We start from the raw sequence: 12575 nt of genomic DNA on the forward strand, positions 1-12575 counted from the left end.
GAAAAGCGCAGAGGTGATCAAATACGACCAAAAAAAGCTCTGTTTGTGGGGAAAAAAGGACGTAAATTTTGTTTGGATACGGCGTTGCTTGACCGCGCAATTGTCAGTGAAATTTGCACAGTGTCGAAATCGCAAAAAGTGGCCTGGACGTAAAGCAGGAAAATCCTCCGGTCCTAAAGTGGTTAATATCCTCCCTTTTCCCAAAGTTTCATCTCTGCAACTAAAGCTTGTGAACCCTCTGGTGATAGATTAGCCCAACATTAGCTTTGTCACATTCAGAGCACTAATAGGTCTTTCCCCCCAGTGTGAATCCTCTGGTGTGTGGTAAGGTTTGACTTCAGTGTAAAAGCTTTGCCACATTCAGAACACTGATATGGCTTCTCTCCAGTGTGAATCTTCTGGTGTATGATAAGATAACCCTTTGTTGTAAAAGATTTGCCACATTCAGAACAATAATATGGCTTCACTCCACTGTGAACCCTCTGGTGTGTGATAAGTTTTTGCTTGGTTGTAAACGCTTTGCCACATTCAGAACAAAGATATGGCTTCTCTCCACTGTGAACCCTTTAGTGTGTGATAAGATTTTGCTTGGTTGTAAACACTTTGACACATTCAGAACATTGATATGGCTTCTCTCCAGTGTGAAACTTCTGGTGTTTGATAAGATTACCCTTTGTTGTAAAAGATTTGCCACATTCAGAACAATAATATGGCTTCTCTCCACTGTGAATCATTTGGTGTGTGATAAGATGTGACTTCTGTGTAAAAGCTTTGTCACATTCAAAACATTGATATGGCTTCTCTCCAGTGTGAATCCTCTGGTGTTTGATAAGTTCTTGCTTGGTTGTAAATGCTTTGCCACATTCAGAACAATGATATGGCTTCTCTCCAGTGTGAATATTCTGGTGTCTGATAAGATTACGCTTTATTGTAAAAGCTTTATCACATTCAGAACATTGATATGGCTTCTCTCCAGTGTGAATCCTCTGGTGTTTGATAAGTTCTTGCTTGGTTGTAAATGCTTTGCCACATTCAGAACATTGATATGGCTTCTCTCCACTGTGAATCCTCTGGTGTATGATAAGCTTTAACTTTGATGTAAAAACTTTGTCACATTCAGAACATTGATATGGCTTCTCTCCACTGTGAATCCTCTGGTGTGTGATAAGATATTTTTTTGTTGTAAATGCTTTGACACATTCAGAACACTGATATGGCTTCTCTCCGGTGTGAATCCTCTGGTGTATGATAAGCTTTAACGTTGATGTAAAAACGTTGTCACATTCAGAACATTGATATGGCTTCTCTCCAGTGTGAAACTTCTGGTGTTTGATAAGATTACCCTTTGTTGTAAAAGATTTGCCACATTCAGAACAATAATATGGCTTCTCTCCACTGTGAATCATTTGGTGTGTGATAAGATGTGACTTCTGTGTAAAAGCTTTGTCACATTCAAAACATTGATATGGCTTCTCTCCAGTGTGAATCCTCTGGTGTTTGATAAGTTCTTGCTTGGTTGTAAATGCTTTGCCACATTCAGAACATTGATATGGCTTGTCTCCACTGTGAATCCTCTGGTGTGTGATAAGATATTTTTTTGTTGTAAATGCTTTGACACATTCAGAACACTGATATGGCTTCTCTCCACTGTGAATCCTCTGGTGTGTGATAAGATATTTTTTTGTTTTAAATGCTTTGACACATTCAGAACATTGATATGGCTTCTCTCCATTGTAAACCTCCTGGTGTGTGACATGTTTTGCTTCCATTGTAAAATGTTTATCACATTCCAAACAATAAATATCTTTTGAAATTACTTCTCTTATGTATATATATGGGTTGAACTTTACTGTAAAGCCGTTGTCACTTCCAGAACACTGAAATTACTTCTCTCCTGTTGTCCTCTGAGGCTGGATCAATGTTGAAGATCCAAAGCATTTGTTCCTTTAGAACACGGATATGACTTGTGTCCTGTGTGAATCCTCCAGTGAATTGTGATTAAGACTTTCAGTCACATAAGACACCCATATGGCTCATTTCCCATGAGACTCAGCTGAATTGATGATGTCCAAAATGATCGAAAACTTGGTTCATAAATCCACCTGTACAAAAAAATAAAAAAGTCAGAATTCTTTAGGAAAAACGACTAAATAAAGTTTCTTTCTTTATGAACATTCATTAATAAATATATCTAATATATAGAAACAATATGTACAATATTATACAGGTTTAAATATTTGTATTTCATTTTACTGCGGACACTATATTATTCCCATTGGCTGGTAAAATAGACAGTTTATTACAATTTCCAGCAGGAGAATCTCATTCTTTGTTCTCATTCAGAGAAATGTGCTTCATAGTGATGGGGGAAGGTGGTTGGGGTTTTTATTTACAGGTGTATTATTATTATTATTATACAGGATTTATATAGCGCCAGCAGCTTATGCAGCACTTTACAAAGAGGGAAGACAATACAGTTACAATACAATTCAATACTGGAGGAATTGGACAACCCTGTTCCTTAGAGCTTGCAATCTAGGTGTCTTCAGGCAAGTGTGTTTAAAATTCAAAAAATTGCAGACTTAAATGCAAACCTCTTTGGAATCATCAGGAGGCGAATCTTGAAAATCAATTCTCTTCATTTTCAAAGCTAATTATTCTAATTATCTTCCTTGCACTTCAGGAATGTGGTGAGATCTTACTAACCCTGGAAATCCACAGACACACTGTAGGGGATCCATGCATCTCCATTTCAGTGGGATAGAAGATCTGACCACGCCTATAAGGTGAATGAGCAGTCATTTTTTTATATCGGGTCTTAGAAAGGGGGGTCATATTCTGGTTAGATGTTTGTTATCTTAGAATTTCTCTCCAAAGTGCGTATCAGAGGACATTCCCAGAATATATGTAATAGAGTTCTCCTGCCATTATTTCACCTCTAACAGGTAGGAGAGGTTGTGGGGAAAATTTTGAGTAAAAGAGTGGGGACTGTATACCATCTGGTCAGAATGTTATATCCAGACTCCTGGACACTGCTGGGAAAGGAGGATTTGTGAGCAAAGAATAGGATATGATATCTTTCTGTCTGGGTGAATGTATGACCCAAATCTCTTCCTATTTCAGAAGGAATGGGGGTGTGATATCTTTGTATGAATTGGTAAGGAAGTGATATGTAAAGGGTGTGACATGCTGACCGACTTCATCTTTATTCAGGCATCATGCAGGAATACATTGTCACCTGACCTGGCTGTAGATCTCATTAATAAATGACTCATCAATAAATGATTGGCTGATGAGTGGATGTCCAACTGAAGTGGTGGAGGGACACCTGGATGTGGAATCTGCATTGGTCCATACAAGGCCTAATGCCCTCCACATGAGAAGGGAACCCTGACAGAGGCACCCTAGCAAAGCACCATGTCCTCATGTTGGTAGGGACAGGGCCTCTCCCCCACAACTCTGGCCAAATGGTTGTGAGGGTCTGCTGGGGGGAATTATCAGAATCTGGAAGCCCCCTATAAAAAAGGAGGCCCTGAGATATCCTGCTCCCCCTACATGAATGAGTAAGGGGTATATAGTATGTCTGGTTACTCATTTACAATAAAAACACCACACAGCACAATGACAAAGTACAGCACCCCCCCCCCCAACAAAAAATATGATAACAATTATACCAAAAATGGCATACTAGCAAAGTAGAACCCTCCAGAAAATTATGAAGACCAACCAGACTATCTTCTCCCCACGTAATTCCCAAGCTGGCAGCTGAAAGTAGAGTAAGGGGCTCCCATGTGATGTTATTCACTAATTGACTAAATTTCATTACTTCATCCCTAAATCACATATTCCTGGCCACCTGTGTCCTAGAACCCAGTGACACTGTGCAGTGCAGTGTTATTGGTTGCTCAGATGCAGGCATTTACTTTGAGCCCACCTACATCCCAGAACCAATGGCATTATTGGTTGTTATGGTGCAGTTGGCGAGTCTGCATGGCGTCATTGTTTGCTAGGATGGTGGTGGCTGTCAGCATCCCACCCACCAAACTGGAAGCTGTCATTTAGCCGCAGTAGAGATACCGCCACTAAATGAGTTCTGGCTGAAGCAGAGGTTTCATGGGTGAGTGAACAAAATGGATGAACTGGGGACACATACCAATGCAAAACATGCAAACATTTTTTTGAAAAACAATTGTTTTTGAAGTGATTTTAATGATGCTTAAAGTGAAACAGTAAAAATGAAAAATTCCTTTAAATACAATTCCTGGTGGGACCCCTTAGTCTGCCTGTAAAGTAGCACATCTGCACCGTGTATAGAACCTGCTGCAGCAAAACTAACATTTCTAAACAAAAAATGACATTTAAATTTACTTCCCAGATGCAAGCTTTTGCCGGCACCTGGTAATACAAGAAAAAAAAATGGTGTGGGGCCAACAAAAAAAAAAAATTGTTGTGGCGTCCCCCCAAAATCCATACTTAATCCTTTTCCAAGCATGCTGCCTTGAAGGCCCCCCTCTCCTGAACCATACCATGCAACATGTTCTCAATATCGGAGGTGGGTGCTTTGGGGCAGGGGGGCTCTGCCTGCCCACCCTAAGGCACCTTGTCCCCATGTTGATGGGGCAAGGGCCTCTTCACCACTATCCTGGGTGGTGGTTGTCTGCAGCTGGTGGCTTATCAGAATCTGGAATGGGGTCTCCTAGATCCCAGCCCCCCTATGTGAATGAGTATGGGGTACATTGTACCCCTACTCATTCACAAAAAAGTGTAAAAAATAAATAAAAAAACAGTACACAGGTTTTTGTCCTTTTTTTAAAAAAAATAAATAAAAAATTTAATTTAATCACAAAAAACAATGTCCCCTGATGCAGATTCATCGTCAATCATGACACCTGCCGCACCCGAAAAAAGAAAACACTCTGCCCACGAGGAAGGCTGACCACCGAATGCCTGCTCCTCCGATTGACAGTTCCTAAATAGGTAAGGAGTGTGTGACGTCACTGACCCAGCATGCCCCAGCAGGCATTCCGCGGGCAGCTTTTAACGGGTCTGTTATTGACAAACCAAAAACCTGTGTACTGATTTTATTTATTTATGACACTTTTGTCGGAAATTAGTCATTCATATGGAGGGGGGGGGGAATCTGCGGGCCCCAGATTCTGATAAGCCCCCAGCCAACACTTCCACAACCACCGCCCAGGTTTGTCGGGAAGAGACCCTTATCCCCAAACCACCCACCCCCTATTTTGGGTGTATGTGGCCTGCTATGGGTCAGGGTGGGGAGGGGGCAGGTAGCTGATGACTCATTTATTGTTAACCACCTCCTTCCCAAGTCTGTTCTGACACTTCGCTCCTACATGTAAAAATCTACTTTTTTTGCTAGAAAATTTCTCCTCATTATATGTTTTTTTTTAGCAGAGACCCTATAGAATAAAATGATGTGTGTTGCAATTTTTTATGTCACACGGTATTTGCACAGCGGTTTTTCAAACACAATTTTTGGGGAAAAAAACACATTCATGAATTTAAAAATAAAAACAGTAAAGTTAGCCCAATTTTCTGTATAATGTAAAAGATGATGTTACATCGAGGAAATAGATACCTAACATGTCACGCTTTAAAATTGCGTCTGCCCGTGGAATGGCGGTAAACTAGAGATTAAGAGGAGGTCGGGTGCTAGAATTAATGCTCTCGCTCTGATGTTCGTGACTATACCTCACATGTGTGGTGCGATCACCGTTTACATATGCGTGCGGGAGTAACGTATGCATTCACATTTGTGCGTAAGCACCGTGGCACTTTAAAAATTTTTTGTATAAAATAAATAAAAAAAATTGATACTTTTTTTTTTACATTTTTTTTTGCACAAACTTTATTGCTATCACAAGGGATGAACAACATCCCTTGTGATAGCATAGGTCATGACAGGTCCTCTCTCATCTGGTTCCTCATGCAGCCAATCGGATCGAGATCGGTCTGATCGACAAATGCCCTGGCTGCTGCTGGCCAGGTAAACAAAGGGGCAGAACCAGAAATGAAGAATACTCATCGCTCCCGGTTTCCAGGGTTAGAGAGAGAGGGGAACAACGTCAGTTCCTCTCTCTGTCCCAGGCAGCAATCAGTGCCAGCTGCTTCGCTCCTGGCCTCTGTGATGGGACCGGAGAGCCCCGTAGAGGCACCCGCAGAAGTGATTGAGTGGCTAATTATTAACGGTACCGGGATGATGCCTGTAGAAGCGCCCACCATCTCGGTATAACCACTGAAACCCGAGGATGTAACGGAACGTCCTTGGGTGGGAAGTGGTTAAGGGCGTGGCGGCCAGCTTCCCAGCCCCGCTCTTTAACAACATATTGACTGTGTGCTCGGGGTAGGGAACATTCCGCCGAGCGCACAGAATATTTGGATGTTCGTCGAGTGGGCAAACAGGCGCTGTTTGTGCTGAACTTTTGCTCAGCCTGAACCAATCGACCAACACTAGATCAGAGACACATAAACCTGATGATGAAAAGTGCAAGAAGTGCTCCCTACTCTAGTAGAGGGGGCTGTAATGGGAAAAGGAGGCACTTTATCACACAACTCATAGACCTGCAAAACCATTCATTGAATTCACTTAGAACCTATAAAATACATTTAGTAATAGTGGATCTGGAATACGGAAAAACTCTTTAAGGACCTTCTGAAATAACAAACTAGAAATCTATCTGCATAAAAAAGCATTTTCCAAGAGGTGAATCCCGACCGTCCCCACCACATCCAGACAATGGGGAGAGATCTACTCGGAGTGAACTAGTGCCAGACACAGGGAGGGTAATGCAATCTGTCCATTAAGGAGAAAAGCAGAGATCAGTTTGGGTAAAAAGGAGATCCTTGGTCTCAAAACATCCTTGTGACCTTATAGTCAAAGTGATGGCCAAAAGTAAGGTCACCTTATTGGATGACAACATCATGAATATGTCCTAAATAGGTGCAGAATGCGGGTCTTTGTAACACAAACAATACTAACTCTGAAAAATAACACAGAATACGGGAAGAGAGCTGAAACCTTCTCTGAGCCGATCATAAAGAAGACCTTCATAAATGAGAAACTACCACCACTGTGGGGGCAACAAACACTCTGGTCAGGACTATGTAATGTACAACACAATATACAGAGTAGAGCGGTCAGCATAATATTATAGTCATAGTGCCCCTTATACTGCTGGTCGGGGGACAAATGATTTGGGGGTGTGGTCAGCGGGATGATAACAATGTTCAGCCATAGGAAAAGGAGGAAAAAATGTCCTCTATCTGATGTTACAGACTATGGTATCGGGGTACAGGGATGTGGGAGGTCAGACAACACACGGGGTATCACCTTCTGTTGCATATCCACAGAAATCACCCAGCATGCTGGCAGATTGTAGTGAACGACCCAAGTTCCCAGTCCAGACAGGGGTAAGAGCTGTATAACAGCACACACACTCTATTATCCCACCACTGCCACACACATGACAAGGATGGAAGCCCACGGGAACTAGAAAACGAGGAGAGGACCTTGTTTGGTATAGGAGGGAAGGAGAGGAGATTATTTTTAGCCAGTATAACCAGCTGTGATAGACTTGGCAAAGTCTGAAATACCTCTGGCCACCTCTAGAAGGAGACTCCACCTATATCTAGCTGGTTTACCAGTCTCAGGTAGATACAGATCTTACATACAATCTGGGGAACTCTAAGGCTGGACATACATTATACAATTTTTTTGTACAACTTTACCAAAACCATATAATATGAGGTCATACTCAAACACTTTCAGTTTGTATGCAGTCAGGCCGGTCCTTACACCACATAGGTAAAGGTTACCTACAGGAGATTGAACAGGAAAATTGTATAATGTGTGGCCAGCTTAAAGGTTGGGGAGCAGTCTAGTAATCAGCACACACTTCTGGGGTTCCTCTATCTACCCTACAAGCTAGAATCCTTGTGTTACTCCCTCTTCCCACTATCCATGTACACCCCCACACCACACACAGGACAGGGGGACAGTGAGGGGACAGCAAAGTAGAAAGAACAGTGTGTAGGGGATTGAGGGGGCAATAAGAGGTAAGTGGGAGGGAAAAAATGCCCATTATCTAAGGTCAGTGTGGGGGAGGGAAGCCTGCTATTGTTATCAGTTAATGAAAAAAAAATTGGTGATCACTGAGGGGAAATGTTGGGCATTAGTGATTAGTAGGAAAAAGGGGGAACAGAGTTGCTCAGTTGGGAGACAGGAGGTACTTGTGCTCAGTGGTGGGGTGGGGGTGGAAAGGTGGATAGGGGAGCAGTGGGGGGAAATAGGGGTAGACAGTGGGGCAGTGAGGGGAAAGGGCGGTCATTGGGTTGAATTGGTAGATGAATACCTGGCTGATGGTGTCCTGTTCTGGAGGTTGATGTGGAGCTCCTCTGATGACTCTTCTATGGTTGGGTGACTTCTGACTCTTCCCAGCACGGTGACCGGACATGAAGGGGGAAATCTCTCCCAACTCTCGGCTTCTCTTCCTCCTGCTCACAAGTGTCCACAATCAGGGGAAAGTTCCCCTTAAAGTGTCATTCCACCTTGTGGGGGGTCCTAGGCCTGCAATGTGCAGACTGTAGACATGAAGCTGATTCTGCTCTGACCTATGTGAGGATCTTCTCTGTCTCTCCTCCGTGTCCCCGATGGAAGATGGAGGCTTCTTGTCCTGGCTGAGAGGTGTGAGGGCCGTTCTGTGTCTGCACTATGGATCTGGGAAGACTCCAATCACATTGTGAGCCAACTTCCTTACAGGGGGCCCCTCCCGCACAAACCCTAGGGCCATGGTGACTACAAACAGTGTGGGGGAGGGGGTTCACAAAGAGGACCCCTCCCTTCATTGTCTGGGATCGCACCAGTAGAATCTCATTCCAGATTTGCTTGAGGTGATTGGAGCCGTATGAGTGCACTTGTGACAGAAATAATTGAGTTCTGTCCGTGATACTTTTTTTATTTGCACTAACATACAATTTTTCAGGACAAGCTTTCGGGGAACGTCTCCTTCATCGAGGTCCAAGCAGTACTGATTCACAAAATGTTTAGATTTGTAATTTGAAGAAGGTTTGTTGGATGTTCTTCTGGTTGGTGGAGGGGAAATCAATGTTGATTATTGAGCGCAGTGAGGAGAAGATTGGGAGGAGCAGGATGGGGAAGGAATGAATTTCTAGCAGTGAATGTGGTTTTCATTCAGTAAATTCCATTCATTCCAGAATGAGATGATAAAAGGAAATGAAATGTTGAACTCCTTCTGAGCTCCATTCATCAATCCATGGAATGTAGTGAGAAGATTTCTCCAAATTCTCCTCCAATAATCTCCTAGTGTATGAGCAGCTTTCCCTTTCTTGTGTCCTCTTCCTTCCTCCCCCGATCACACCAGTGTCTTCAGAGAGATCCGGAGCTGAGCTCTCACATCTCTCAGGACTCTCATATTGCACACACCGGGGGATCACCTCATACACTTCATCTTCTACATGTGCTGGACGCCATGACACTCATTTCTTGGGGAAAACTTTCTCCCGGAGATCTTGCAGGAGATGAAAGGAATGTTGTACGACGCATGTGTGAGACGAGGCACATGACATCACACGCTCCATCTTCTGCATGCGCGGTATAACATACATTGTCATATTGGTGGTGTGGGGGAGGGGACACAGGAGGGAATATGTGATGTCACTATGGGGGAGGGGCAGTACAGGGAACACAGGACGTGGGTGACATATTGGGGGGATTCTGGAATAGAACACACAAGCCTAACGCTGGCCACTCACTATACAATCTGATTGTACAATCATCTTTAGATTTTCCAAAACAATGTAATTGGAGGACACACCCAAACATTCCATTCAGTGTGTATGGGGGTCGGGCAGATCCTTGTACTATGTAGTTGATGGAAAATGGAAAGGAGATTGTACAATCAGATTGTATAGTGTATGGTCACCTTTAGGGCTCATTCACACCAACAGTTACTCTGGTCATACACTAGTAGACTTTGAAATGAACATCCGTACAAACATTGATATGGAAACTTTCCTCAGTACCTCCAATGATGAATGTCCTTCTAATTTACTGGAAGAAACCTTTGTTTGGAATGAATGGACTTTCCTGAATGAAATCACATTCACTGCTAGAAATTTCTTCATTCCAGAAACATTTTCCATCCGGATCCTTCCAAATTCCTCATCACTGCCATCACACACTTCCATTTCACTCCACTAACCATAAGAAAATGGAGGGAAGGATCTTACAATGAAAAGATTGGAAGGAGATTGTACGAGTGTATGGGCAGCTGAACAAGGCGATGTTCCCGATGTTCTATGGCTTCCGTCACCATCAAAGAAAACAATGTGAGGTTGTATTGTTTGTGCCGAGCGTTCCCACACCTTGTATAATATTACAAAGAGCCGCAGCCCATAAAATTCTATAGAAGAGAGCCTAACACCTCATTACACCACACAACAGCGCCCCCACTCTGCACACCAGAGAACACGCATTATACACACAATAACATGGGCTGTGTGCTGTGACTGAGCCCCAATATTTCCACCCCACGCCCCCCCCCGTGCTGGAATTGTCCAATCCGGTCTTCTAATATTAGAAAGGAGAGAGTGTCTGTACTTCTCATTACATGTGACCTCACCGCCCCTCCCCCATACACAGCACTCCCTGACATCTTACCCCTCCCCCAAACACAGCCCCCCCTAGCTTCTCACCCCTCCCCATACACATTCCTCCCTGACTTCTAACCCCACCCCCATACACAGCAATCCCCAGCTTTTACCCCTCCCCATACATATCCTTCCTAGGCTTCTCACCCCTCCCCCATACAAATCCACATACTGAAAATACAGATTTCAACAGCTCACCAATACTTCTTGTACACACATTTCCCACAACTCATTGACGTCCACAACAAAAAATAACTATTTATCCAACTGTCCATCCAGAGCCTCTGGTTTATCTCAGCCACATCCTATGTACACCCTTGGTTGCAGCCTTTGGCAGCAGTGGTTGGGGGGGTAGTAAAAATATGACTTATCCATGTGTTTTTACTGTTCCTCTGGTTGCAAATATAAATGAGCTATTTTTGCATCTCTGTGCAGTCTGTGTCCCCTCCCCCACACTAACATTTTAAAAATGTATGTTATATCGCACATCATCTCACACATGCTTCGTACAACAACTGCAGCTCATCTAAGCTCCACAAGGTGGTGATCTCAATTATAGAGAAACAGGGAATTCTCTAAGGAAGACAGGAATTGAGGTAAGGGTACAGATAGGAAGTGAAGTGAGGTACAGACAGGAAGTGAAGTGAGGTACAGACAGGAAGTGAAGTGAAGTACAGACAGGAAGTGAAGTGAGGTACAGACAGGAAGTGAAGTGAGGTACAGAGAGGAAGTGAAGTGAAGTACAGACAGGAAGTGAGGTAAGGTACAGACAGGAAGTGAAGTGAGGTACAGACAGGAAGCTCCATGTGGGAGGAATTATAGAGGAGACGTTGCTGGAAGTATCAGCGGAGGAGGTAATGAGATTGTATTTTATCATATCTCCCATCACTCTCCCTTGTAGGACTCCATATTTCTCTGTCCCTCTTTTCGGTCTGATGTACACACAGACATATGAACATACAATATAACGCCACAAAGTCTTCATATCGCTCTCAGATTTCCCTCAGATATCAGATTATTTCATGTACTGAAGTGAAAACACTGATATAAAAGAAAAGTAATGGTGAAATAAAACATAAGTGGGTGTAACTGATCACATTGTCACCAAACGTCACCCCCAAATAAAAGTTTTCCCAGTAAGGGTCCGGTCACACCAGGAACTGCACGTTTCTCATGAATTTCCACATGTGCGTTTACATGCGTTCTCAGTGCATTTTTTAGCATTGGGAAGGACAGGGGATCAAAGGAGACAAACTTGTGTTTTGTCCCCAGAGTCACATTGCGTTGTGTTTACTCCCATGTACATGCGTTTATGTACTCACAAAATCAGATACTTAAAGACTCATCCAAACCACTTGTCAGTGTTTATCATCCACCTGGATGGAGATCCCTCTTTGGATGGGATGATCCCTCTGCACAGTGCTGGACTGGTGAAGCCTGACAGGGAGAGCAGCAGCTGCTGCCGCTATATCACACAGGCAGGCCACCATATTCAGTTTTGTTTTCTTTTTTCAAAACCTTGTGACAAAAATGAGATCTGTAAAATACTCACCATGCCACGTATCCAATACTTTAGGGTGTCTACTTTTCAAAAAGAAGGTGATTTGGGGGGTGTTTGTTCTATCCTGGCATTTCAAGACCTCCGAAACTGTGATAGGTAGTGAATGAGAAATACGACCTTTGAAAGCCTGAAGGTGGTCATTGGATTTTGGGGACCTGTAAGTGGTTAGGGTGCTGAAAAGTCTCTCACATGTGGGATCCCCATACTCAGGAGAAGTAGCAGAATGTGTTTTGGGGTGTAATGCCACATATATCCATGGCTTGTGTGAGAAATATCTCATTAAAGTAACAACTTTGTGTAAAAACAAAAATAAAAAAAACAATTT

General features: G+C 43.2%; 1 protein-coding gene across 1 annotated transcript in view; it reads right to left on the reverse strand.

Moving 5' to 3' along the window:
- Positions 1-275: 275 nt before the first annotated feature.
- The window catches only part of LOC309548369 (uncharacterized protein), a gene marked incomplete at its 3' end in the record, with an annotated part of 923844 nt that continues 911544 nt past the window's right edge, over positions 276-12575 (reverse strand). The window contains 2 exon segments of the mRNA XM_082248307.1: positions 276-566; positions 570-1739. Of these exon segments, the coding sequence (XP_082104433.1) occupies positions 276-566; positions 570-1739 (1461 nt within the window).

This window comes from Pelophylax lessonae (genome assembly GCF_965119305.1).
Source record: "Pelophylax lessonae genome assembly, chromosome: 2".
Classification (NCBI taxonomy): domain Eukaryota; kingdom Metazoa; phylum Chordata; class Amphibia; order Anura; family Ranidae; genus Pelophylax; species Pelophylax lessonae.